The sequence below is a fragment of the Salmo salar genome, chromosome ssa16 (genome assembly GCF_905237065.1).
Source record: "Salmo salar chromosome ssa16, Ssal_v3.1, whole genome shotgun sequence".
Lineage (NCBI taxonomy): Eukaryota > Metazoa > Chordata > Actinopteri > Salmoniformes > Salmonidae > Salmo > Salmo salar.
In genome coordinates, this window is record NC_059457.1 from 30,712,371 (window position 1) to 30,737,395 (window position 25,025).

General features: G+C 43.6%; 1 protein-coding gene across 1 annotated transcript; it reads right to left on the reverse strand.

The window, feature by feature from the left end:
• Positions 1 to 817: 817 nt before the first annotated feature.
• Positions 818 to 24,504, reverse strand: mbtps1 (membrane-bound transcription factor peptidase, site 1). The gene is made up of 22 exons (XM_014149084.2): positions 24,274 to 24,504; positions 21,362 to 21,928; positions 14,191 to 14,451; positions 10,629 to 10,847; positions 9,079 to 9,189; positions 8,725 to 8,951; positions 8,568 to 8,635; positions 8,315 to 8,417; positions 7,781 to 7,932; positions 6,334 to 6,495; positions 5,468 to 5,612; positions 5,189 to 5,377; positions 4,796 to 4,968; positions 4,521 to 4,636; positions 4,175 to 4,331; positions 3,704 to 3,828; positions 3,476 to 3,553; positions 3,250 to 3,390; positions 2,996 to 3,127; positions 2,739 to 2,865; positions 2,418 to 2,548; positions 818 to 1,620 (listed from the first exon to the last, which is right to left on the reverse strand). The coding sequence occupies exons 2-22, from the start codon at positions 21,585 to 21,587 to the stop codon at positions 1,406 to 1,408; spliced, it is 3,258 nt and encodes a 1,085-aa protein (XP_014004559.1). The 5' UTR covers positions 21,588 to 21,928; positions 24,274 to 24,504; the 3' UTR covers positions 818 to 1,405.
• Positions 24,505 to 25,025: the final 521 nt, after the last annotated feature.

Genomic DNA, 25,025 nt, shown 5'->3' on the forward strand with positions numbered 1-25,025 from the left:
CTAGGGTTAAGTTTAGGAGTTAGGTTAAAGGGTTAGGGTTAGCTAAAAGGGTTAGGGTTAGCTAACATGCTAAGTAGTTGGAAAGTAGGTAAAAAGTAGTAAGTAGTTACAAAGTTGTTAATTAGTTAACATTCTAAAGTTCTCTGTGATGCGCCCACCCATGGATGGGTGATACGCCCACCCATCCAACCACCCTACTTTCATTTTTGCCATAAGTAACGTTTTGTCTTATGTAACAATACCAAACTTAACACATCATACTAAATACAGTGTCTCGGATTTACTTACAGAATAATACAAAATGCTCCGAGACCAGGTTGGGATCACTAACCATTTCCATGGCGACTGCAGTGCGAATTCCCATTAATCCTGTGTTTTAGCTGTAGAACAGTTTCATCAACAACGGCATCCCAAATAAATCTTCAGTTGCCACAAATGTGTAATAGTTCACCCCAAGTGTGAAGCCTGGTCCCTGTCCATAGCCATCTGTTGTATGCTGCATTAGATCCCAGTCACCCAGCTACACGGCTCAATCCCAAATGAATGTGAAAGATATACACCATAGAATTATCATTTCAGATGCTGCCTATGTTTCCCATTCATTTGGGGTGGAGGCAGTAGATAGACCACAGATGGTGTGGGTCATCTCGACATTAGAACACTGTTGAAGGCCTGACAACGCCTGCTAGATTTAGACATATGGTCTTGCATGTCATGGCTTTCCACAACATACTTTAAAACAGATTAATTACATTAGAAGAGTATGGAGAAATCTGTGTTTTTTGAATGGCACACATTGCAACAATAAACAAGGGACCCAAGGCTTAGGCTTTTTAATTGATGATATATTTGAAAAAGTTTGCCAAAGCTACTTCAATGACAGTTGGACTTTAACAGAATGCCTCACCAGAGCTCATTATATAAAATATAAAAACTAAGAATTAACAAATTAAGCAACCCATAATCACCTGAACAGAAAGAGAAAAAAGCAAGTTCCAAATAAGTATCTCAAAACATCAGAATTTGTTTTCAATCCAGTTCATCTAATCTGACTTTAAAAGACCTTGCGGAAGATGAAACCAATCAGGGGATGCGGCACAGATTCAATAAATACAAAAAGTGGACAGACACATTTCATTCAAACTCCATTTGGTCAGTGGAATGAAAAGCTCTTGTGAAGAGTGGAGGCGAAAGAGGTGAAGTCCTGTGGGAAACATCCTTGTCTGTTTTGTGGGCTGCATATTTCAAAGTCAGACAAACACTGCTCATTAAATCACCCATCTAACAGCCCCAACTCAAAGGCAGAAGCACACATGCAGTCAACACCTCAGTGGAGGCTAGTCTTCTAGAGTTCTGGGCCTTGTGTGCTGTGGCCCAATAGTCTGTGGTGGTTGGGAAGGCAGCCTCACACTGTAGGGTTTTTGCCTGTTGGTGCCAGTTGTTGCTGCTGTTGCTGCTGGAGGTACGTTGGACGTTTGACTCTTGGTTTCCGTCGTTTGGGCTTGTTCTTCGATTTGGTGAGCTGCACCACAAAGAAGGACAGCACAACCATGGCTCCCAGGAAGGCAAACATGGGGATGGTCTGGCCCACTTCCTGGTTGTAGCGGCCTGGCATTATACCTGGGGAGAGGACAGGAGTGTCAGTCACACAGAGGCATCACGCGGTACATGATGATTGTCAAAAATGATTAACAGCGACAAGACTGAAGAAACAGACCTCAGACATTTTAACTGTTAATGTGTGCATTTTAGCCCCCGTGCAGTCTTTTTAATTACATTTTTTTTTAAATCATCACTGTCTAATAAGTCACTGTTTATTTCATGAAAATAACTGCAAATTAATTTGTTATCATTTATTTTCCTGAGCCTAGTTATCCATTTACAGCCCTGATTGGTGCATAGGATTGTCTGAGCTGTTCCCAACCAGAGGTACTAGGACCCCTGGGGGTACTTGGCCTATCCACAGGGGGTACTTGAGAAGACTCATGAGACCATAGGTCTACTGGTAAAATGCACATGATTAGGTACTTCAAGGGTACTCCGGGCAGCGCAAAATTCCGTTGGTGGTACAGTAACCAAAAAAGGTTGGGAACCACTGGTAGACTGCCTACCCCTCCAAAGTAGAAGGATACATATGCAAATAAAAGACAACTGGTCATTGGTCAGAACAGATCAGATTGTGATGTCATGATCCATCCCACCTGAGCAGGTTGAAATTCCAGGCATCTTCTTCAAACAGCTCTTACATAAAAAGGGCATAATCATTTTCACAATTTCTGAGTATTATTTTGACCTCAGTGTGAAAAAAGCATAAAAAACAAGAAAATCACCTTTTTAACTGCACTTCCCCTTTAAACAAACTGGGTCAGTAAGGTGATTTGGAGTCAGTGATAATTCTGATTGGTATATATTCTCACCTCCAGGGATATCCCAGGCTCCACTCTCCCCAGGGGACAAAGGCCGGACCTGGGGTCTATAGTTTCTGACGTTAGGCAGCACCACTTTGTCCATGTCAATAGATAGCAGCTTCTGGTGCTTCCATAGGTTACTGTTAACAAATAGAACCAGGGAGAGCACAAATACATGGTTAAACATTATTGAGGAGATTACCAGTTAAGAAAGAGAGGCATTATTCAACATAATCTCTCCATCTGTTTGATAGAGAATGAGAGGAAAGTCGGGAGAAGGAAATTAACACTACAGGAGTTAGGGACTTTGACAGGTGATTTGGCACAGACCTGGGTGCCGTCTCGTTGAGTGGCTGTGGCTTGGACCATGACAAGTGAGGGCAGGCAGGGAGTGGGCGGGGCTTTGGGTCTCCCAAGTGAGCTTCTAATACCTTTGAGTACCGATATAGGTGATTACCTGTGGAAGAGAGGAATAAAGGTACTGTATTAGCCATCATAGCAATTTAGTTTACATTTTATTTAACTAGGCAAGTCAGTTAAGAACAAATTCTTATTGACAATGACTGAGGCTCTAGTGTTAGCCTTACCCTCCAGTCTCTCTGGCAAGGGACGGTCGGTGCCAGTGGGAGGAGTCACCCTGCTGTTGGAGTGGATGAGGCTGGGAGGAGTCATGCTGTAGGAGGTGTACTGCAGAAGAGCATCCAGCAGCCAGAAGCAGTCTATGGGGGGAACACACATCAATGGTCAAAATCAGACACTAACTGATCACAGAAGAGGAGTTTAAACCTTTTTCATTAACAGTTTTATAGAGAACAAGGGAAACTGCAGGTGGGGTCTCTACCTTTCTGCCTGTGACTATCATCTATACAGTTTGAGTCTCCATAAAGGGCTATCCGACCTCCCCCTTCAGATGGTGTTTGGTACATTCCCAGTATGGGAACGCCCTCCACAACCGCAGTCTCCTGCTTCAAGACCTCCAACCCTGAGGGGGGGGGTGAGAATATTCAGCAACATCCTCATGGTAACAGCTGCCAAGTGTGTTGTGGCAGTGAGTGTGAGTTATATACCTTGATCCTTTAGGGTCTTGGCAATCACAATCCCATCCTCTGGAAACTTTGCAATACTGCACCCTGATGCATAATACACTGAGAGAAGAGTTTAAACATTACACTAAATAACATATCATGAATTAATCCATCTAATTTGATTCATTTCTAGATTTACACAATGCATTTCAAAATGAGTGACACAGCGAGTGAATGAGGGTGTGTAAAAGTGTCAGAGTGTGTTCTTACTGTCGTGGTCTGCCATGGTGAAGTCTCCCTCATAGAGCCCATCACTGAAGGCCATCCCCCATACAGAGATCAGGTCATTCAGAGCTGGCACATTGGCGCCCCCTGTGTCTGGCATCCACCATTGCCTGAGGGGAACATTTTATGTGGTTGAAATACTATAACTGCAGGGACTGCGGGTTATGAGTCAACCCGCGCATCACTAACACGCATTAGGTTGCAGAGGCTGGAGCAGAGGGCAGCACCCAATGAGAAGTTTAGGGGGTAAGTTCCTTGCACAAAGGAACATCGACAGTGGGTGGCCGAATCCTACTGAGATTTGAACCGGCAACCCTCAGATTGCTGGTCCACTTCTCTAATCTCCCCCTATTGTCACAAGGCATGATGCCCCATCTGTCCATTGATGTTTGAATGAAGACTTTAGATCAGGAGGGGGATATAATAGGAGCTACACAGTGGGGTTGTAATACCTACCTGGTGTTTTCATCATAGAACTTGACTTTCCTCATGACAGAGGTGTTGTACCAGTCACTGAAGACAATGAGAGACAGTCCCTTATCAATGTCTCTCCGCAGCTTGGTTATCTCCTCTGGAAAGTACTCCTCTTCACTGTCCACCATCATGAATGTCCCTAAACACACAGGAAATGTCAGCCGAGACCAGACAGAGAAAAACAATAAGCTATGCATGCAGAGGCACTAGAATTATTGCTGCAAGCAATGACAAAGAAGCCATTTATCCATGTGCTGCTCTCCCATATCCTGCTCTAAATTATTTTTGGATTAGAGTCAACTGACAGAGAGAGCAAAAATACTCTCACCATATTGACTAGCATCAAAGCAGGTGATGGGTGCACCCAGGACCTCCACAAAATAACCCATACTCCTCAGGTGCTGGTACATGTCCCTGAAGTTGGTGTGAATGTGATCTCCATTCCTACAAATGATTCAAACAAAACAAACATCTTATGGCACGTTTTAAGAGTTGCACTACAGACGGCAACTTCCCCCAAACAGCCAGTACACCTGAAACAGCCTAATCTTCTTTCTTAAAACTAACGTGATCCTGAGGTAAATAGCTGTCCGAAGAACTCACCAGTCCAATGGGTCATTCTTCATGCGCAAGTTATCTCGAGGGAAGTAGCCAGGCGGGTAGCGCAGGTTGTGGTACTGGTCCCACAGAACCCTCTTACTACGAGGTGGAGTGGGGACTATTTTCACCTTGACTGGCAGTTTAACCGTAGAGGTCATCTCCCCACCCACCTCAGACTGAGGAATTAAAACACAATGAGGGTCAGAACATTGACCTTTGACCCAGGACACATGCTAACTAACAGTAGTATCCAAATATAGCTTTAAAATACTGTATGATGCTCCCTGGTTACAAATCTACATAAGAGGATGTCAGTGTGATATTACAGAAATCCCATAAAAACAGTGAAAGGTGAGATAAGGTAACTATGTGAAACAGATCCTTGTTGTTACTCACATTATTCCCAGCAGGCGAGGCCACGGTCACCATCACATGACCCTGGGCAATCCCTTCCCATGATGCAGCTTTCTTGGCGACAGAGATGGAGACGGCCAGGTATCCAGCCCAGGGCCAGAGGACTGGCGAATAGGAGACTGCCACATCAATGTGGTCACCATTCTGCGGTAGGTAAGGCTGCCAGATGGGCTGGAGAGCACAAGAAAGAAACAGCTTGTCAGATAAATGTATATCATTCATGTTTTGACATGAGACACAAAGCCTTCTATATAAAAGTACCTTGTCCAAAATCCTGCCAGTCACGCCCATGCCATTAAGGATGGTGACGTTGACGATGGTGGGCATGCCCCCGTAGTAGATGGGCTGGGAGCAGTAGGGCCACATGTAGGGGCACTCAGTCAGGTCGATGTAACTGGGACTGAGACTAAAGACAAACAGGATCAAATCAACATGAAATCAGGTTAGAGTTCTGATTATTTGACATTGCTAAGACCTTTCAACGTAAAAAAAAAAAAAGTGATCATTTAACATTGGATGTGACTTGACTATAAAGTGAATACTATGTAAAGTGAGTGTGTATTAAGATGATGAGCGCGCAGGGTGCGCGTGTTATGATGATGAGCGCGCAGGGTGCGCGTGTTATGAGCGCGCAGGGTGCGCGTGTTATGATGATGAACGTGCGCTTGTTATGATGATGAGCGCGCAGGGTGCGCATGTTATGATGATGATGAACGTGCGCATGTTATGATGAGCGCCAGGGTGCGCGTGTTATGATGATGAGCGCGCATGATGAGCATGCAGGGTGCGCGTGTCATGATGATGAGCGTGCAGAGCGCGCGTGTCATGATGATGAGCGTGCAGAGCGCGCGTGTCATGATGATGAGCGTGCAGAGCGCGCGTGTCATGATGATGAGCGTGCAGAGCGCGCGTGTCATGATGATGAGCGTGCAGAGCGCGCGTGTCATGATGATGAGCGTGCAGAGCGCGCGTGTCATGATGATGAGCGTGCAGAGCGCGCGTGTCATGATGATGAGCGTGCAGAGCGCGCGTGTCATGATGATGAGCGTGCAGAGCGCGCGTGTCATGATGATGAGCGTGCAGAGTGTGCGTTTTATGATGATGAGCATGCAGAGTGTGTGTAATACCTGGCCTGGGGTTTGTAGCTGTTAAGGATCTGGTAGGCTCTGATAAGGTCCAGTTTTCCGTGGCCCTGTTCAAACATGTTGACTCCAGGGAGCCTCCGTGCTGAGGCGATCAGAGCCTGCTTCATACTGGCTGGGTTCACCAGCTCTCTGTTCAAGACCGTGCTGTAGGAGAGACACAGCTGGGTTAACAACTATTACATTAGCTTTGCATTATGTTTCAATGAAGATGGGACATATGAAGCAAGAGCTACCATCTGACTCAACAGCTTGCTATGAGAAAAAGAGGGATGATGATGTTTTAGAGAGAGATGGAGATAGGTGCAATAAACCATTTTGTAAGAGACGTGAGAAGTCTGGATTAAACTCTGTCTGGATCTTAAGAGAGACCTACATAAAAAGTGTAGAGAGAAAGTGAAAGTGTGTCAGCTCTTTTCCTGGAGGGAAAGTAGATTGATTCTGTTAACTGTCTGTGTCCTTGTTGTTTTGAAGTGAAGGATATGTATTGACGTTTCATTTATCCCAAAGAGTCCACGGGAAAAACAACAGCATCAAACCACTTATACACAGACAGTACAGTCTGGCCGTTAAACTGTAACTGCATATCGAACCTGAAGACTGTTGTTGCAATTTATCAGCCCTTCCGGACTCTTAGTCTGCCACTAACACTGCAAATGAGGTTATCACGATCTCTTAGAGAAATGCTGCTGAATAAGGTCTCTTTCAGAAACTGCAGAACTAGACCACCTTATCAATTGGATGCTTTAATGCTACTGAGCTGAAGCAAGCTAATGTTTGAACACAGAAAATGTATGACAACCCATTGAGATATGTATGTCTTAATGGTAATTATTGTTCAACATAACATAACAGTAAACTACTTGCAGACTACAGAAGAATGTTCACCCTTTGGCCAGGTCTCAGCATTTCACTTAAAGTAATAATGGCTTCAGTATGGCACGCAACAGCCAATCCTTAAGACAGCAAATTACTTTGAGAGTTCCATACCTGAGGCAGACCGTATCAGGTGTGTAATTTATGGTGTGACGTTATTCTGCTCCCAGATAAAAAGCAGCAACTCTCTCACAAAGATGGCTGAGATTAAGACCATGAAAAACATCTGGAACAGCAGTGTTATCTCCAGTGAGTGTGTGTGCGTGTGTGTGTGCGTAGGTGGTGAGATAAGACCATATGATAGAGAGAGGCCAGGGGAAAAGGGAGGTGTAGACAGCCAGGAAGGGTGGTGGAGTTAGAACAAGCAACAACACCATTTTCTCAAAGTTACACATCCGCTGGTTATGTAAACACTGCACCTCCACAGCCATCCTGGGAACTGGGTCCATTGCTCCTTCCATTTCAAAAGCAGAGTCATATGGCTTAGGTGAGTGATGGAATAACTTTTTTTAACAACGCTGATGCAGCTGTAACGGTAGTCATTGAAATGACTTACCTCACCAGTAGGGTCACAGCTCCTGCCACTACAGGTGACGCTACGCTAGTCCCTGAGAGAGAGCGACAGCCCTCCTTCATCCCTGAGCCCCTCACCCCAGAGCCATAGGTCACGATGTCAGGCTTCACTCTGCCATACCCCCCAGGCAGCTCCTAAAACACAAGACAGAATCATGTTGAATAAAGAGTGGGAGAGTGGCAGTATAGGAGAAAGAGTGACAGAGGAGAACACGGGACAAATCCCACAATGTTTGCATTCCTCATTTACAGTATATGTCCCACAGAATGCAGGCTATGAAGTGCCATATGCTTCAAGGTCTGAGCACAGAATACATTCAATTCCTCTATCTCAGTGTTTTTCTATGGCAGAGACGGGGGCTGCAGATCACAGGGTTAGATGTCTAGTCTGGGACTGATAACAGGAAGGCTGGGGAACAGAGTTCAGTTTACTCTGACTGGGAAAGGTAAGAATACACTGAGATAGACATGTGAGAAGGTACTCAGGGTTATGCTGTGGGTTGTGAGGGAGACGTACCCAAGTGGTCATCCCCCGGGAGGAGAACCTGGCAATGTTGTCCTCAAAATCGATCCCACCGACCCCAATCACATCCATCTGATCCGCTGGGTTGTTGAGGGTGCTAGGATACACAGGGATAAAGTTTCATCAGTAAAAACTCTTTGATTACATATATTGTGTTCATAATAGCTCTTCAAACTAATCAGTATCTTGCACCAATCAATACTATGTCCTCGAGGCCGTCACCTCTCCTCCCAAGGTCAGAACATACCCATACAGTGGCCCATCGTTCCCAATGGCAGAGACCATGATAACCCTGTTCGCAGTCAGCTCCCAAACCTGGCACACACAAACACACATTTTGATCAATTCGGAGTGGGATACACATTAACGGCGTCGGACAGCTTCGGGCATCTTCTTTCAATCACCTTATCAACAAAGGGGTGGTCCATGAAGTCTGGACCACCGATGCTGAGGTTTAAGACATCAATCTTCTTCAGAATGGCATAGTTAAAGGCATCCAGGAACCAAGAGGTGTATGACACCTGATTGTTGGTGAACACTCTGAAGATGTGAAGCTCAGAGTCTGGGGCAAAGCCCTGACACTCTCTCATGCTGGCAATGACCCCTGCTACAAAGGTACCATGACCCAGCCCTGCAGAGAGAAAGATACCAAATGTAGTGTAGTGCAATGTAGCAGAAATAGACATCCATTCCTCCTCAAAAGCAGATCCCATCACTAAGCACTACCAGAGACGAGGGTTCAGTCAGCATGATCTTACCATCATCAAGTGTCTTTTCATTGGTCCAGTTGGTTCTCTCCTTCACATTCTTAAAATGTGGATGTTTCTCACTGAGTCCTGTGTCAAAAACAGCCACCTTCACCCCAGAACCTACACACAAAGAATACAGATATTTAGAAACATGCAGGCTACAGTAGACATGTTAGTGTAAACCCAGAAACACACAAGGGAAAGGGGAATACCTAGTCAGTTGTACAACTGAATGCCTTCAACTGAAACGTGTCTTCTGCATTTAACCCAACCCCTCTGAATCAGAGAAGTGCGGGGGGCTACCATAAATCGACATCCACGTCTTTGGCGCCCGGGGGAACAGTGGGTTAACTTTTTTAGGATGGGGGCAGCATTCAGAATTTTGGATGAAAAGCGCGCCCAAAGTAAACTGCCTGTTACTCAGGCCCAGAAGCTAGGATATGCATATAAATTGGTAGATTTGGATAGAAAACACTCCAAAGTTGCTAAAAAACGGTTAAAATTACGTCTGTGAGTATAACAGAACTTATTTGGCAGGCGAAACCCCAAGGACAAACCATCCAGGATTTTTTTGTTTGTTGAGGTGACAGTGTTTTCAATGGGATTTCTATGTGGATCTAGATTTATGGCACTTGCTTGCAGTTCCTATCGCTTCCACTAGATGTCAACAGTCTTTAGAAATTGGTTGATGTTTTTCCTTTGAGTAATGAAGAAGTATGGCTGTTCAGAACGAGGGTCGAGTCTAGTGTACTGTTTTGGTTGGGGCGCGCAACCTGAAAGCTCGCTCCACTGTTTTCATCCTGTATTGAACACAGTTTATCACGTCTTAAATTTTATCGATTATTTACGTAAAAAAAAATACCTAAAGTTGTATTAGGAAAGTTGTTTGAAATGTTAGGATCAAGATTACAGGTAACATATTAGATATTTTGTAGTCATGTTGCGCGAGTTGGAATCGGTATTTTTCTGAATAAAACGCGCCAATAAATGGACATTTGAGATATAACGACAGAATTTATTGAACAAAAGGACCATTTATGATGTTTATGAGACATATTGGAGTGCCAACAGAAGATCTTCAAAGGTAAGGCATGAATTATATCGTTATTTCTGAGTTTTGTGTCACGCCTGGCAGGTTGAATTATGATTGTCATGTGTTTGTTTGATGGGGTGCTGTCCTCAGATAATAGCATGGTTTGCTTTCGCCGTAAAGCCTTTTTGAAATCTGACATGCTGGCTAGATTAACAAGAAGTTAGGCTTTAATTTGGTGTATTGCACTTGTGAATGTATGAAAGTTAAATATTTGGTATAATTTTTTTTAAATTTCGCGCTCTGCAGTTTCACCGGATGTTATGGAAACGTTCCGCTAGCGGAACCCCTATCCCGGTTTTAACTGCCTTGCTCAGAGGCAGAACGGATTTTTACCTTGTCAGCTCGGGGATTCGATCCAGAAACCTTTCGGTTACTGGCCCAACGCTCTAACCACTAGGCTACCTGCAGCCCACAAGTGTTTATACACTAATAGACAACCAGACAAACACACAGTGTCTGTCCTCACCGGTGTATCCCATCTGCCAGAGGACATCTGCCTGCAATATCTGGGCCACGTGTCGGGGGATGGCCCTCAGAAGCCTCCGGCTGGAGTGGCGGCCCGTGGCGTGCCAGAAGCCGAAGGCCAGAGAAAGGCTGGTCCGGCGCAGTGGACGGGACGACTGCCACGACTGCCACTTCTGGGTCCAGCGGGTGTCGTTGTTGCAGGCTGCCCCAGGATCCGGCACTGAAAAGAAGGGATGACAAGAGAGGAAAACATCAAGAACAATATCTTTAAAAAACACAATCAATGAAAAGCCCAGGAGCGAAAAACAAACATTCAGTTATACATTGGTGTGTGCACGATATTGAGAGAGAGACGGATAGCTCCCAATGTGATGTGTAATATATTGATTATGTATGCAGTGAAGCAATCATGTTTTCATTTCAAATAAAAAATCTACAGAATACGCCAAAGTTGATTTCTGACTGAATCTGCATGATGATTAGCTACTGTACTGAGTTTATCATGCAGAATACATGAGGTTGTTGAACATGATTGGGTTCAAAGCAGATAGCTCACTCAACAGCGACCAGACCACTACAATAATCAGAGTCAAGAGAGCGGTGATGGTGGTGGGCAATTAACAAGCACCGCTGATCTAATCATGTGAAATGGCCCTACTGCAGTAACAGTTAGTCCTCTTCTCACTGGCTACTGCTCAGTGACACTGACAGAGCTGCTGATGGCTCCTCTATGAAGTCTGATTACACTGAAAAAAATTAACAACATGCAACAATTCATAAGGAAATCAGTCAATTGAAATAGATTAGGCCCTACATTTATTTATGTATTTCACATGACTGGGAATACAGAAAAAAAAGGTAGGGGTGTGGACCAGAAAAATAGTCAGTATCTAGTGTGACCACCATTTGCCTCATGCAGTGCGACATTTCCTTCTCATAGAGTTGATCAGGCTGTTGATTGTGGCCTGTGGAATGTTGCCCCACTTCAATGGCTGTGCGAAGTTGATGGATATTGGCGGCGCATCGATCCAGAGCATCCCCTAACATGCACAATGGGTGACATGTCTGGTGAGTATGCAGGCCATGGAAGAACTGGGCATTTTTCAGCTTCCAGGAATTGTGTACAGCTCCTTGTGACATTGGCCTGTGTGTTATTATGCTGAAACATTAGGTGATAGCAGCGGATGAATGGCACAACAATGGGCCTCAGGATCTCGTCATGGCATCTCTGTGCATTCAAATTGCCATTGATAAAATGCAATGGTATTCATTGTCTGTAGCTTATGCCTGCCCATACCATAACCCCACCATGGGGCACTCTGCTCACAACGTTGACGTCAGCAAACCGCTCACCCACACGACACCATACACGCTGTCTGCATGGTACAGTTGAAACCAGGATTCATCCGTGAAGAACACACTTCTCCAGCGTGCCAGTGACTTTCAAAGGTGAGCATTTGCCCACTGAAGTCAGTTACGACGCCGAACTACAATCAAGTCAAGACCCTGGTGAGGACTACGAGCACATAGATGAGATTCCCTGGGAGTTTTTGACAGTTTGTGCAGAAATTCTTCGGTTGTGCAAACCCACAGTTTAAAATCAGCTGTCTGGGTGGCTGGTCTCAGACCTGATGTGGAGGTCCTGGGCTGGCGTGGTTACACGTGGTCTGCAGTTGTGAGCCCGGTTGGACGTACAGCCAAATTCTCTAAAACAACATTGGAGGTGGCTTATGGTAGATAATTTAACTTTCAATTCTCTGGCAACAGCTCTGGTGGACATTCCTGCAGTCAGCATGCCAATTGCACGCTCCCTCAAAACTTGAGACATCTGTGGCAGTGGTGTGTGACAACACTGCACATTTTAGAGTGGCCTTTTATTGTCCCCAGCACAAGATGTGCCTGTGTAACAATTGCGCTGTTGAATAAGCTTCTTTATATGAAACACCTGTCAGGTGGATGGATTATCTTAGAGGAAAAATGCTCACTAACAGGGATGTAAACAAATTTGTGAACAAAATAACAGAAATAAGCTTTTTGTACGTATGTAACATTTCTGGGATCTTTTAATTCAGCTCATGAAACCAACACCTTACATGTTGCATTTATATTTTTGATCAGTGTACATTAAACTCCGAGATTCTCCTACCGTCACTCCAATAGTGATGGCCAATCATATTTATTACCACCTCCAAATGAAGCCGGGAGGTCAAGCTGTAAAATTCAGATCATTTTAATTTAGTTAATTTCCAATATCCCAAATCAATTAGATAATGTTTAAATTGGTGGCAGTGAGTGGTACTATTGGTTTGCAGTGCAGCATGGTCATTATGGTGGTGAGTGGGAACTGAACTAGGCTGTATCACAACCAGACGTGATTGGGAGTCCCATAGGGTGGCGCACAATTGGCCCAGCGTCGTCCGGGTTTGGCCGGTGTAGGCCGTATATTGTAAATAAAAATGTGTTCTTAACTGACTTGCCTAGTTAAATAAAAATATACTCTGGGGTGGAGGGGGGGCTCCAATGTGCCCAGACATAGCACTCTTTCATCCTGAGAGAGAGACTTCTACCAACCCGCAGGCACAAACAGAGCTCTCCTTTCTGCCAGCCCCCCACAGGTCTGGAGCTGCCCTACTGCTGGTTAGTACTCAGGGGGTATGTGTTGCAAGATATATGATCCCTACTAAACGTCTAACGCGTCCAAACACAACACAGAAGGACAGAACACAGCACTGAAACAGCCTGGAGCACTACAAAGACACTGACCAAACTACAGCTATTGTGTAGCGGGGATAAAATATTCACCTACATTTAGCTCTGACTGAAAGCAGTCAGTGTGTGGGGTTCAGTTTGGTGAGCAGACGTGTGAGAGATCAAACAGTTTCAAGAAACAGTTTCAAGAAACAGTTTCAAGAAACAGTTTCAAGAAACAGTTTCAATCGAGGGACAATAACATGGTGAGTTTATAAGGGGGAGAGACTGGGGGGAGTGGTCAAACGTGACTGAAAGGCAGCTATACGATATGACACACACGTATGGGGGATATGGGGATGGTCCAGAGACGGGTTAGCTGACAACGTGACAAATATTATATGCGCACTTCCAAAGGGCAGAAGGCCGTGTGTTATGGTTCTGAATGGCCTGATAGCTAGCAACAATGACAAGAAACTGCCATGTGGTGAATCATAAGTGGCTCGTTTCAGCTCATTTGATCTTGTTATTGATCCATGTCTTGTTTTGAGGTGTTTTGACTGATGTCACATATATGCTAATAAGGCGAAAATTTACTAGCTGGCTAACCAGCATCTAACGATGTATTTGAGAGACAAGTGCTTATTGCGCAACTTTATTTATGTTTTCAATAAACAGAGGCAAAATATAGTTTACAATCTAAGCCAGTCCTGTCTGTTTTGCCCCATAGTTGCGCATGCGTCGAGTTTGTTTCTAAACAAACAACCCATCTAGAAGACAAAAGCATAAAATATGTGGATCAGTTAAAACAAGAAAAGTGGGGCTGAGTAAAACATGTGTAAATATGACTGTAAGAGGCGAAGACAGAGACTCACAGTCAGGTGTATAATTGAGTGTGCGGAACACCTTGCGCTGGGGCGTGACCCTCTTGATGTAAGGGTGGTCCTCCAGGGTGAGCAGGCTGCTGTGAGAGGCCTGGCGGATCTGCACCACCTCAAAGTCACTAGGGAAGTCACTGGCTGGGTTCTTCCGGGGCACAATGCGCCAGTCCAGGGCCTCGGAGCTCTTCAGAGCACTGCTGATGAAGTGGCTGCGTGCCTTGGCTGTAAAGTAGCCATTAAACGCCACAATGTACTCTGTAGAAAGAGAGAACATGGTAATCGTTAAGCATCTCCGTGGCAGTTGCGCTTCCGGCTGTGGGAGATTCCATGTCAACAGATTTATATGTGGCATTGCCATTTGGGGAGAGAGATATAGGTAAAGCTGTAATAACTCCATTGGTTTAACTTGGCAATCCCTGAGATTTTTGGACATTGCAGTCACTGTAATATTCTTGTCTCTAGAACAGGGATGAGCAACTTTGATGGGGGCGGGGGCCACAACAAATCTCTACTCACCAGTGGCTCACGGGGCTGTGTACCTACACATGCAGTCAGGGCCTGCCCAAGCCTTTTGGGCCCCCCGTAGAGAAAATGTTGCGGTTTTAAAACAAGTTTAACGCAACTGTACAAATTTTGCCATAGGGTGGCGAGAAGATTGCTATTTTTAACAAATTCCTTGCAATTCTACACATTTTGCCATTACTTATGCCATGTTAATATGATATCGGAGTGAGATAGACTTAAGGCGTCAGCATGCTTCAGATTGGCTGCCACCTAGCCGAAGTCAGCTAGCTGAACAGAACGAGTGTGCTCGCATAGTCCCTTAACACTAGAATTGGCATAGGCCACTGACATTTGATTTTGTAAATAAAATAACATTTAAATCAGCCCCCCCCCCCAAAAAAAAAAGCTGTCCTGCTCTTTTCCTGACTATTCCTAAATGTTTGTATTTTACAATGCTCATGTCAGAATTTTTCAAATCACAAGTATTTAGAGCTTTTAGATGTTTTTTCACACCTATTCCTATCTTAACCCGCCGAGACAATGTGCTGTAGGATGTTGGTACCCAGCCAGGCGCTAATGTGTCTCTCTTTCCGACAAATGGCCGATAATTGTGCATGAATGATAAGGAGGGTGAAGAGGTTGATTCAATTTAGAAAGACAGTGTAATGATGAGTTTGTGCTATGCCTATTTATCAGCGTTGCACTTGTTAATTTGACCGCTCTTCGGAGGATGATACCATTCTCTTCTACGTTTTACTATGTAAAAAGAAGCCGTTACAGGACTGTTTTAGTTACTTTAGCTCTTACTAATGGAATGTATTGTAATGGAAACACAAACATGTTGTGTTGCAAAAGGCCTTCAGAATAATGCAAAACATATCCTTGACTCTATCCAAGTTGATGAGCGGGAAACAAATGATGCCAGTCAGCCTGCAAAGCAGGCCCATCGAGACTACATCAAAACTAATTTCACACATACCAGTTAGCCTACAGACAAGATTAAATTGACAATCTGTTGAGTGACAATATTAGGCCTCAGTTCTTAAATTGTACATGAAGAGATGGGCGCGGGCACCTTGTAATTTACAGATGCAGGGAAAGGATCATCACTTTATCAAATCCTCCTTCAGTCACATGCAGGTACATTTTTTATTTTTATATAGTCTCAGAAAGAGTATATTGTGCAGTTTGTTACACTTACCTTTGTCAAATAACTGAATTCAAGAGGTGCAGCTCTATTTCCAAATTTGACTTTTTCCAAGAATATCCGTGCTGTCCATAAATTCAGCACATGACCACTCGTGCAGCAGCATTGCTCTAGCTACTAACCAAAAACTAGTAACAATTAAAATATGCTATTTACTTATGCAATTCTTCCTTTACAATTGTTCATGCAGTGGTGCTTTTGTTAAGAAATACAGAAAATAATTTCACCTATGCACCTGCCTGATGATATCTTTTTCATTTCTACTTTGTCAATAGAAGCTGTAACTGGACTTTAATTACTAAATCAAATCCACAAATAAAGTTGATCAAATGGATCTCTAATGTTTTTAAGGGGAATTAAAATAGGCTATAGGCCTGTTTTTCTAGGACTTTATAGAATTATACAAAACCTTGACTATTGATACAAATAACTATTGTTATTTATTTATATATTTCCACAAATATGTATTTAATCATTTATAATAGTTTATGCACTATTTATCAATCATTGATGCTTAGATTGGCTACAACTTGCGGGTTGATATGCATCTGATGATATGCGGGTACATTCTCTAGTGGGTACTTAAAGGCTGAAAGGCCAGGCGGTTCTAGAGTCAAAAGACCTTCGCTTGAAAAACGAGAAGAAAAAAAAAAGTGCCAATAGTACTGTTTGTCAATTGAGACGCCATAGCCAGCATGAACTTCCTCAAAATAGTCAGAATTAATCTAAGATAACTCAAGAAATCTGTCATTAATTTTGACGTTTTTTTGCAGAGGAGATCTTAGCGGCACAATTTTACATCTAACTAAGATATCTGGTGCACTATTTCTCAATGAAAAAAAACGTGCATTAAAAAACAAGTAATCTCTCGTTGAATGACAACAAAGACTTTATTGACGAATCCCTACTGTTGACCAATCACTGACAAAGGGGCGTAGACTTCGGCTCCAAACTTCGGGGTGCCTCCAGAAAAATGAACAAAAACGTCAAAATGTTGTCATAATATATGCACGAACTCTTCCGGCTGGGAAGCATGCAGACACCTTTACAAAATCAATGGGGGCGCCCCAATCCATAATTGAACCATGATTATTACAAGGTTAGATAGCTGGCTACACTAACTGACCAATCTAAAAAGGTTTAGCTGACATGGGCTAATTAGTGACCATCAGTGAATGACATGCTGCTGATGCACATCCAAATTTCAAAATTTCATCTTGTGTATTCTACAGTAACCGACTGAGTCCCCTCCCAAAAAAACATAGTATTTTGGGGGGGTTTTGGAAATTGATCCGCAGCCGCCAGTTGCCCATCACTGCTCTAGTATTTTTTTTTAATTCCTAGTGACATCTCTGGGCTGGTACAGTGATACCCTTCAACTCTGCACTTCCCTCCGATAACAAGAAAACAGTGCCGCATTGTACTACCAGTTCCTCTGCCATCTTCAATGCAATAGGGATAAGACTTTTCTACAAAGCCCTGTAAATTCTGGACTGACAAACAATTTTAATAACAACTAACTAGACCATAAAGTTCTTGGGAATTATCACAAAACACTGAGCAGAAGAAAATAACCAAATCAGAGAAATAAAAGCACATAAGAACAGTCTTGGTTGACAAAAGAAGGCCGGGAATCACATCATACTGAATAACTTTCAGTTGATACATTGTGCCATCCATGTACAATTGCATACACCCCTGGGGCGTGGCACAAGTGTATCTTAAGTTTCAGGAATTTAGCATATACAGTCAAAAGTTTGGACACACCTACTCATTCAAGGGTTTTTCTTTATTTTTACTATTTTCTACATTGTAGAACAATAGTGAAGACATCAAAACTATGAAATAACAACATGGAATCGTGTAAACTCAGCAACAACAAAAGAAACGTCCTCTCACTGTCAACTGCGTTTATTTCCAGCAAACTTAACATGCGTAAATACTTGTATGAACATAACAAGATTCAACAACTGAGACAAACTGAACAAGTTCCACAGACATGTGACTAACAGAAATTGCATAATGTGTCCCTGAACAAAGGGGGGGGGGGTCAAAATCAAAAGTAACAGTAAGTATCTGGTGTGGCCACCAGCTGCATTAAGTACTGCAGTGCATCTCCTCATGGACTGCACCTGATTTTCCAGTTCTTGCTGTGAGATGTTACCCCACTCTTCCACCAAGGCACCTGCAAGTTCCTGGACACTTCTGGGGGGAATGGCCCTAGCCCTTACCCTCCGATCCAACAGGTCCCAGACGTGCTCAATGGGATTGAGATCCGGGCTCTTCGCTGGCCATGGCAGAACACTACGGTCTTGCAGGAAATCAGCCATAATACTCGTTCTGTGCGTAGTGGCATTGTCATGCTGGAGGGTCATGTCAGGATGAGCCTGCAGGAAGGGTACCACATGAGGGAGGAGAATGTGTTCCCTGTAACGCACAGTGTTGAGATTGCCTGCAATGACAACAAGCTCAGTCCAATGCTGCTGTGACACACCGCCCCAGACCATAACGGACTCCTCCACCTCCAAATCGATCCCGCTCCAGAGTACAGGCCTCGGTGTAACGCTCATTCCTTCGACAATAAACGTGAATCAGACCATCACCCCTGGTGAGACAAAACTGCGACTCGTCAGTGAAGAGCGCGTTTTGCCAGTCCTGTCTGGTCCAGCGACGGTGGGTTTGTGCCCATAGGCGACGTTGTTGCCAGTGATGTCTGGTGAGGACCTGCCTTACAACAGGCGTACAAGCCCTCAGTCCAGCCTCTCTCAGCCTATTGCGGACAGTGAGCACTGATGGAGGGATTGTGCGTTCCTGGTGTAACTCGAGCAGTTGTTGCCATCCTGTACCTGTCCCGCAGGTGGGATGTTCGGATGTACCGATCAGTGTGCAGGTGGTCTGCCACTGCGAAGACAATCAGCTGTCCGTCCTGTCTCCCTGTACCGCTGCCTTAGGCATCTCACAATACAGACACTGCAATTTATTGCCCTGGCCACATCTGCAGTCCTCATGCCTCCTTGCAGCATGCCTAAGGCACGTTCACGCAAATGAGCAGGGACCCTGGGCATCTTTCTTTTTGGAATTTTCAGAGTCAGTAGAAAGGCCTCTTTTGTGTCCTAAGTTTTCATAACTGTAATTGCCTACAGTCTGTAAGCTGTTAGTGTCTTAACAACCGTTCCACAGGTGCATGTTCATTAATTGTTTACGGTTCATTGAACAAGCATGGGAAACAGTGTTTAAACCCTTTACAATGAAGATCTGTGAAGTTATTTGGACGAAACGTCCTGAAAAAGGGACGTTTCTTATTTTGCTTAGTTTAGTAACCACAAAAAAAGTGTTAAACAATTCAAAATATATTTTATATTTGAGATTCTTCAAAGTAGCCACCCTTTGACTTGATGACAGCTTTGCACACTCTTGGCATTCTCACAACCTGCTTCAGATGGTATGCTGTTCCTACAGTCTTGAAGGAGTTCCCACATATGCTGAGCACTTGTTGGCACATTTTCCTTCATTCTGAGGCCAGGTCATCTGATGCAGCACTCCATCACTCTCCTTCTTGGTCAAATAGCCCTTATACACCCTGGAGGTGTGTTGGGTCATTGTCCTGTTAAAAAACAAATGACAGTCCCACTAAGCCCAAACAAGATGGGATGGCGTATCGCTGCAGAATGCTGTGGTAGCCATGCTGGTTAAGTGTGCCTTGAAATCTAAATAAAAATCACAGACAGTGTCACCAGCAAAGCACCCCCACACCTCGTCCTCCATGCTTCACGGTGGGAATCACACATGCGGAGACCATCCGCTTACATTCTCTGCGTCTCACAAAGACAGTGGTTGGAAACAAAAATCTCAGAATTGGACTCATCAGACCATAGGACAGATTTCCACCGTTCCAATGTCTATTGCTCGTGTTTCTTGGCCCAAGCAAGTCTCTTCTTATTTGTGTCCTTTATTGGTGGTTTCTTTGCAGAAATTCGACCATGAAGGTCTGATTCACGGAGTCTCTTCTGAATAGTTGATGTTGAGATGTGTCTGTTACTTGGACTCTGTGAAGCATTTATTTGGGCTGCAGTTTCTGAGGCTGGTAACTCTTAATGAACTTATCCTCTGGAGCAGTGGTAACTCTGGGTGTTCCTTTCCTGTGGCGGACCTCATAAGAGCTGGTTTCATCTTAGCGCTTGATGGTTTTTGTGACTGCACTTAAAGAAACTTTCAAAGTTCTTGAAATTTTCCAGATTGACTGACCTTCATGTCTTAACGTAATGGTGGACTGTCGTTTCTCTTTGCTTATTTTAGCTGTTCTTGCCATAATATGGATGCCATAATATGGACTTGGTCTTTCGGCAAATAGGGCCATCTTCTGTATAGCACCCCTACCTTGTCACACCACAACTGACTAGCTCTAACGCATTAAGGAGGAAAGAAATTCCACAAATTAACTTTTAAGAAGGCAACCCTGTTAATTAAAATGCATTCCAGGTGACTACCTCATGAAGCTGGTTGAGAGAATGCCAAGAGTGTGTAAAGCTGTCATCAAGGCAAAGGGTGGCTACTTTGAAGAATCTCAAATATAAATATAAAATAAACTTTTGGTTACTACATGATTCATAGTTTTGATGTCTACACTATTATTCTACAATGTAGAAAATGGTAAAAAAAAGTAAAGAAAAACCATGCAATGAGTAGGTGTGTCCAAACTTTTGACTGGTACTGTATGTGTTGGCACAGCAGAGACATAAAAAAAAAAAATCACAAAACAATTCCTTATTGACTCTGCACAAGGCCCTTCAAATAATCTTGACCCCTTAGCCCCACCACTCGGTCATGATGACCTCTCGCCCTGTTTCACAACGCACTGCTCTCACTGGGTCAGTAGGAATTAATTAAAAAAAGTAAAAAAGGACTGTAGCACAAAGGGCACATTCAGTCGCAGGCCAATATTAAGGGGACAATAAATATCACGTTATATTCTGCCATGGCGTTTTGTCAGCCTAGTCCACAGCAGGGCTGCAAAGACAAGCATCCAGACAGACTACTCTGACTGGACCTTTAAGAGGAAGGAGGGGAAAAGGGGTGGTTGTGTACTCTCTGGGACAACAGCCATTGAATACTCCAACACTGTTTGCCTGCCAAGCCTGGAATCTCCAGCCAGGTAGAGTAGTGTAGAGAAGCTTGACTGTGATCATCCTGCAAGGCTCACATTGTGTTGTTGGTCTGTGGTCAATGAGTGGCAATTCATTAAACACAAACACCATAAAAGAGAAAAATACACTTGACTTGCATGTCATAAATGGCAATCATGTGTGACCTGAAAATCTCCCAAACATACTGTGCTGACAGAGCAAATATGCATTCATCAGTCGGTTTCAATTATTGTTTACACTTTCACAATGCTTTAAATGTGTTCTAGTAAAAGCTTGAGAAAAACAAATAGACAACAGTAACAGAGCTTACCATGTTCAACTACTTTGGTAGAGAATTCCAGCTTCACAGTGAGACTTGAGCAGTTGGAACTGTGATTCCCATCAGGGTTGGGAGATGAAGTGGAGGTGGATGCGGTCCCATCTCCTCCCTCTGTCCCCACTAGAGGCAACCTGCCACATAGCAGGGACACTAGTAGCGAGAAACATATACGCACCAGGGTCATGGTCCAAGCAGTTCTTTTCTGTTCACCACCCATCAGAAATAGTCTTTATCCCTCCAAGCCCAGAGCAGGCTTCCTAGCAGCCAGGGGCAATTGTTTAACATATGACAAGACAAAAATATGGCTGATATGGCAATCATCCATCAACAGAGCAGTTCGTGCCCAAAGCTCACAGATGCTTTCATTGCACACGGCCTGATCTTCTTTTCATTTCTTTCTGCGTTTCCTCTCCATCTTTGAAGTCCAGCGTGTAGATCAGTCCTTCAGCCAGGCGACCATCAAAGGATACATTTTTACACACTGAGGAGATCCAAAGGCTGATGAGGAAGGTGGTTGTTTGGCCTAGAGAGTTCCACTGCAGATATTTTCCAAAATACCTGGAACAAAATGAAAGACAATGTCGTATTAACAGGACATAAAATCTAGCCTAATGCACACATACTTCAGCAACTTGATGCTTTCCCTTCCCTAATCAAATCCATCTACTTCGATTCTATGTAGTTTTGGAAGGTAACTAGTGTCTACAGTGTAATTTCAGTACTGAGTTACAAGGCAACATAAATTCAGAATGGGTTGGTCAAATGGACATTAACCATTTTCACTGCTGTTTTCAGGGAGAGGACCTCCACTCTCGCACAGAGTCTACCATAAATCTGGAGGAATGCCGAAACATGCAAACTCAGCCACAAAGGCTTGGCCCCAAGGGTGAAAATCAGCTGTCATTGGGATAGGTCAGGAGCAGCTTTAAAACCCCACCCCACCAATAACAGACCCTGGACAGGTAGGGTATAATTTCCTTCCGACGACCTGAGGCATGGACTGAGGACCAGTGGTGTATTCATTCAGCAGATTCTGTTGCAAAACATTTCTTAAAAGGAAACAAGGAACTAAACAATGAGGGATCTTGCCTGAAAAACGTATCTTGAATTGCATTGAATTCTACATCAGGCAGAAATGCGCTTTTGAATCAGGAAAGTTTCCTCTCATGACCTCTACAAGCCTGAATGTTGAATAAAAGTATATTTCACCACTTGTCTGTGCAGTTGTTCCTTTGGCGGTAGGAATGTGACAATATATCCACAGGAAAGTATAACTACATCAACTTTTCAAAGAGCATTCAGATTTATATCACCTGAAGCATGCGTAGAACCCATGTAAACTCGTGAACAAGCTCGGCAAGTATGCATGCATCTTGTGCATTTATTTTTATCTTGTTATCTTGTTATCCTTTTATTCAAAATTCTGGCTTGTAGAGGTCGACCTCTAAACTTTCCTGATTCAAAACCTAATTTCTGACCGATGTAGAATTCTATGCAATTCAATGTTAGGTTTCCAGAGAAGGAGGGACCTTACCTGAATTTGTCCCATAGAAACTCTCGTTTTGCTCTGTTTGCTAACATTTGGTTCTTAAATTGAACATTTATTTAACTAGACAAGTCAGTTAAGAACAAATTCATATTTACAATGACGGCCTACTGGGGAACCGCGGGTTAACTGCCTTGTTCAGGGGCTGAACGACAGATTTTTACTTTGTCAGCTCGTGGATTTTATCCAGCAACCTTTCGGTTACTGGCCCAACGCTCTAACCACTAGGTTACCTGCCGCCCCAAAACGGTAAATGTTTTCCGTAATGAATACACGCTAGTTAGATAGTGGCACTAAGGCAGCCTCTCTTCCAGAAAAATATGGACAACTCCCTCCCATTGTGCACACCAGATGGGCCTTTCTGAGATCCAAACCAAACCACTAGTTCCGGCTCCGGCAGGGAACATGGTCTGCTGGATGTAAATTAGGGCTGTAAAGTCAGACAGGGCCACTTGTGTCAACATGACGCTGACATGAGAAAACGCCACCAAACCTCTCTGGACAGCACATCATCCCCCTCTAACATGGTGACCAAAAAAATGTGTGTGGTTATAATAAACCATATGACTCCGAACTTTACTTAGCAAATGAACCGGGACACCAATCTTGTTTTCAACAAGATAACTATGGTGAAGTTGTTCGATAAAAAAATTGATTGCTACATTGAGGGGCAACTAGTAATTTACAGCTTAGTTGAGTATTTTCCTATGTGATGACATGTTATAGGCTACCTGTATCAATGTCAATCTTTGATATGCTAGCTAGCTATAACAAGAAGCAGATGTAAAAAGTGGCAAGTGTGAGTATAACTAACATTAGGCTAGCAAACAATGTGTTTGTCTAGTTCAAACGTTTTGGGAGATTTCCTTAATATATTGTCAAACAACACAGGCTAACTAGTTATATTTTGTTATTGTTTATTAGCACCATCGTTAGTTAGCATCATGATAATGGATAGCTGGCTAATAATTGTAGTGTTCAAGTCAGCCCCCTCCCCCCAAAAGCTAGCTAGTTAGCTAACAAAGCAACTAGCCAGTTAACGTTAGCTAGCTAAACGCACCCTTAAAAAAAAAACACGCTGTTGGTAGTGTTATGCTGTATAGCTAGTCAGCTATTGTAGCATGTTGATAAAATACCTTCAATTGCCTAGCTTGCTCGCTATTATTAGATTACTAACTAGCTAGTTGTCTAGCCACAGTAGCCGACAGTGTCAACACACCACTGTTTATCTCGTCTTGTGAAACGCAGTAAACCTAACGTTAAAAAAAAGCTATTACATTTCAACACATGCGTACGCCAGCCAGTATCCTGCTAGCTTAGATATAATTTTACCTGGCAGACAGATATAGTTACTCACCTTTAACGTGCTTGACGCCAGCGTGAATAATGCAATTTCATATAATCTTGTATGACGTTGGGTGGTGAGGTAGCTGGCTTGGTCTCAAACAAAACCAATAACTTCACAGCCGCAGAACACTAACGTCCATCTAGCTAGCTAGCTAACCATCATCATCATCATTCTGCAACAACACATCATGGCGTTCGCACATTTGTTTGTGCATGTTGCCACCTACTGTGCGGGAGTGTGTGGTCGATCACGTTACATTTTGTGATACAAAAACAAAATGGGGGGGGGATTGCACCACCAACTAACCCTACACCTATATACCACTATTTGATAAAAATACAACATTTAAATAAAAAACACCCATTCCACTACTTTGACCCTAACTGATCCTACTCCAGGCTGAATGCCTGGGAGGAAGGGACTCTTTCGCTCAACACACTTTGTAACTCTTCTGCAATAAAACCTTCTCTGCAGCAGCCACCACCACACCTATTCTCTGTGATCTAAGTTATATTTCTGCAGTACAGTTGATAACCATGGGAATGAATGCTAAGAAGCCAACTTTAACTGAAGCACAAATTTGTATCACTCTTTATTGGCCTAGCAAACTGGCTCTAACCAGAATAGAAATAGGAGTGGGAGGCCCCGGTGCACAAGGCCATCATCCCAGAGTCGCCTCTTCACCGTTGACGTTGAGACTGGTGTTTTGCGGGTACAATTTCATGAAACAGCCAGTTGAAGACTTGTGAGGCATCTGTTTC

Bases quoted from the DNA above. Each gene is read 5' to 3' on its own strand.
- mbtps1 (XM_014149084.2), bottom strand. From the start codon at position 21,587: ATGGGTGGTGAACAGAAAAGAACTGCTTGGACCATGACCCTGGTGCGT. The intron at 4,969-5,188 runs GTGAGTAACAAC...TTAATTCCTCAG, and splicing joins CCTCGCCTGCTGGGAATAAT to TCTGAGGTGGGTGGGGAGAT. The intron at 3,829-4,174 runs GTAGGTATTACA...TGTTCCCCTCAG, and splicing joins TTCTATGATGAAAACACCAG to GCAATGGTGGATGCCAGACA.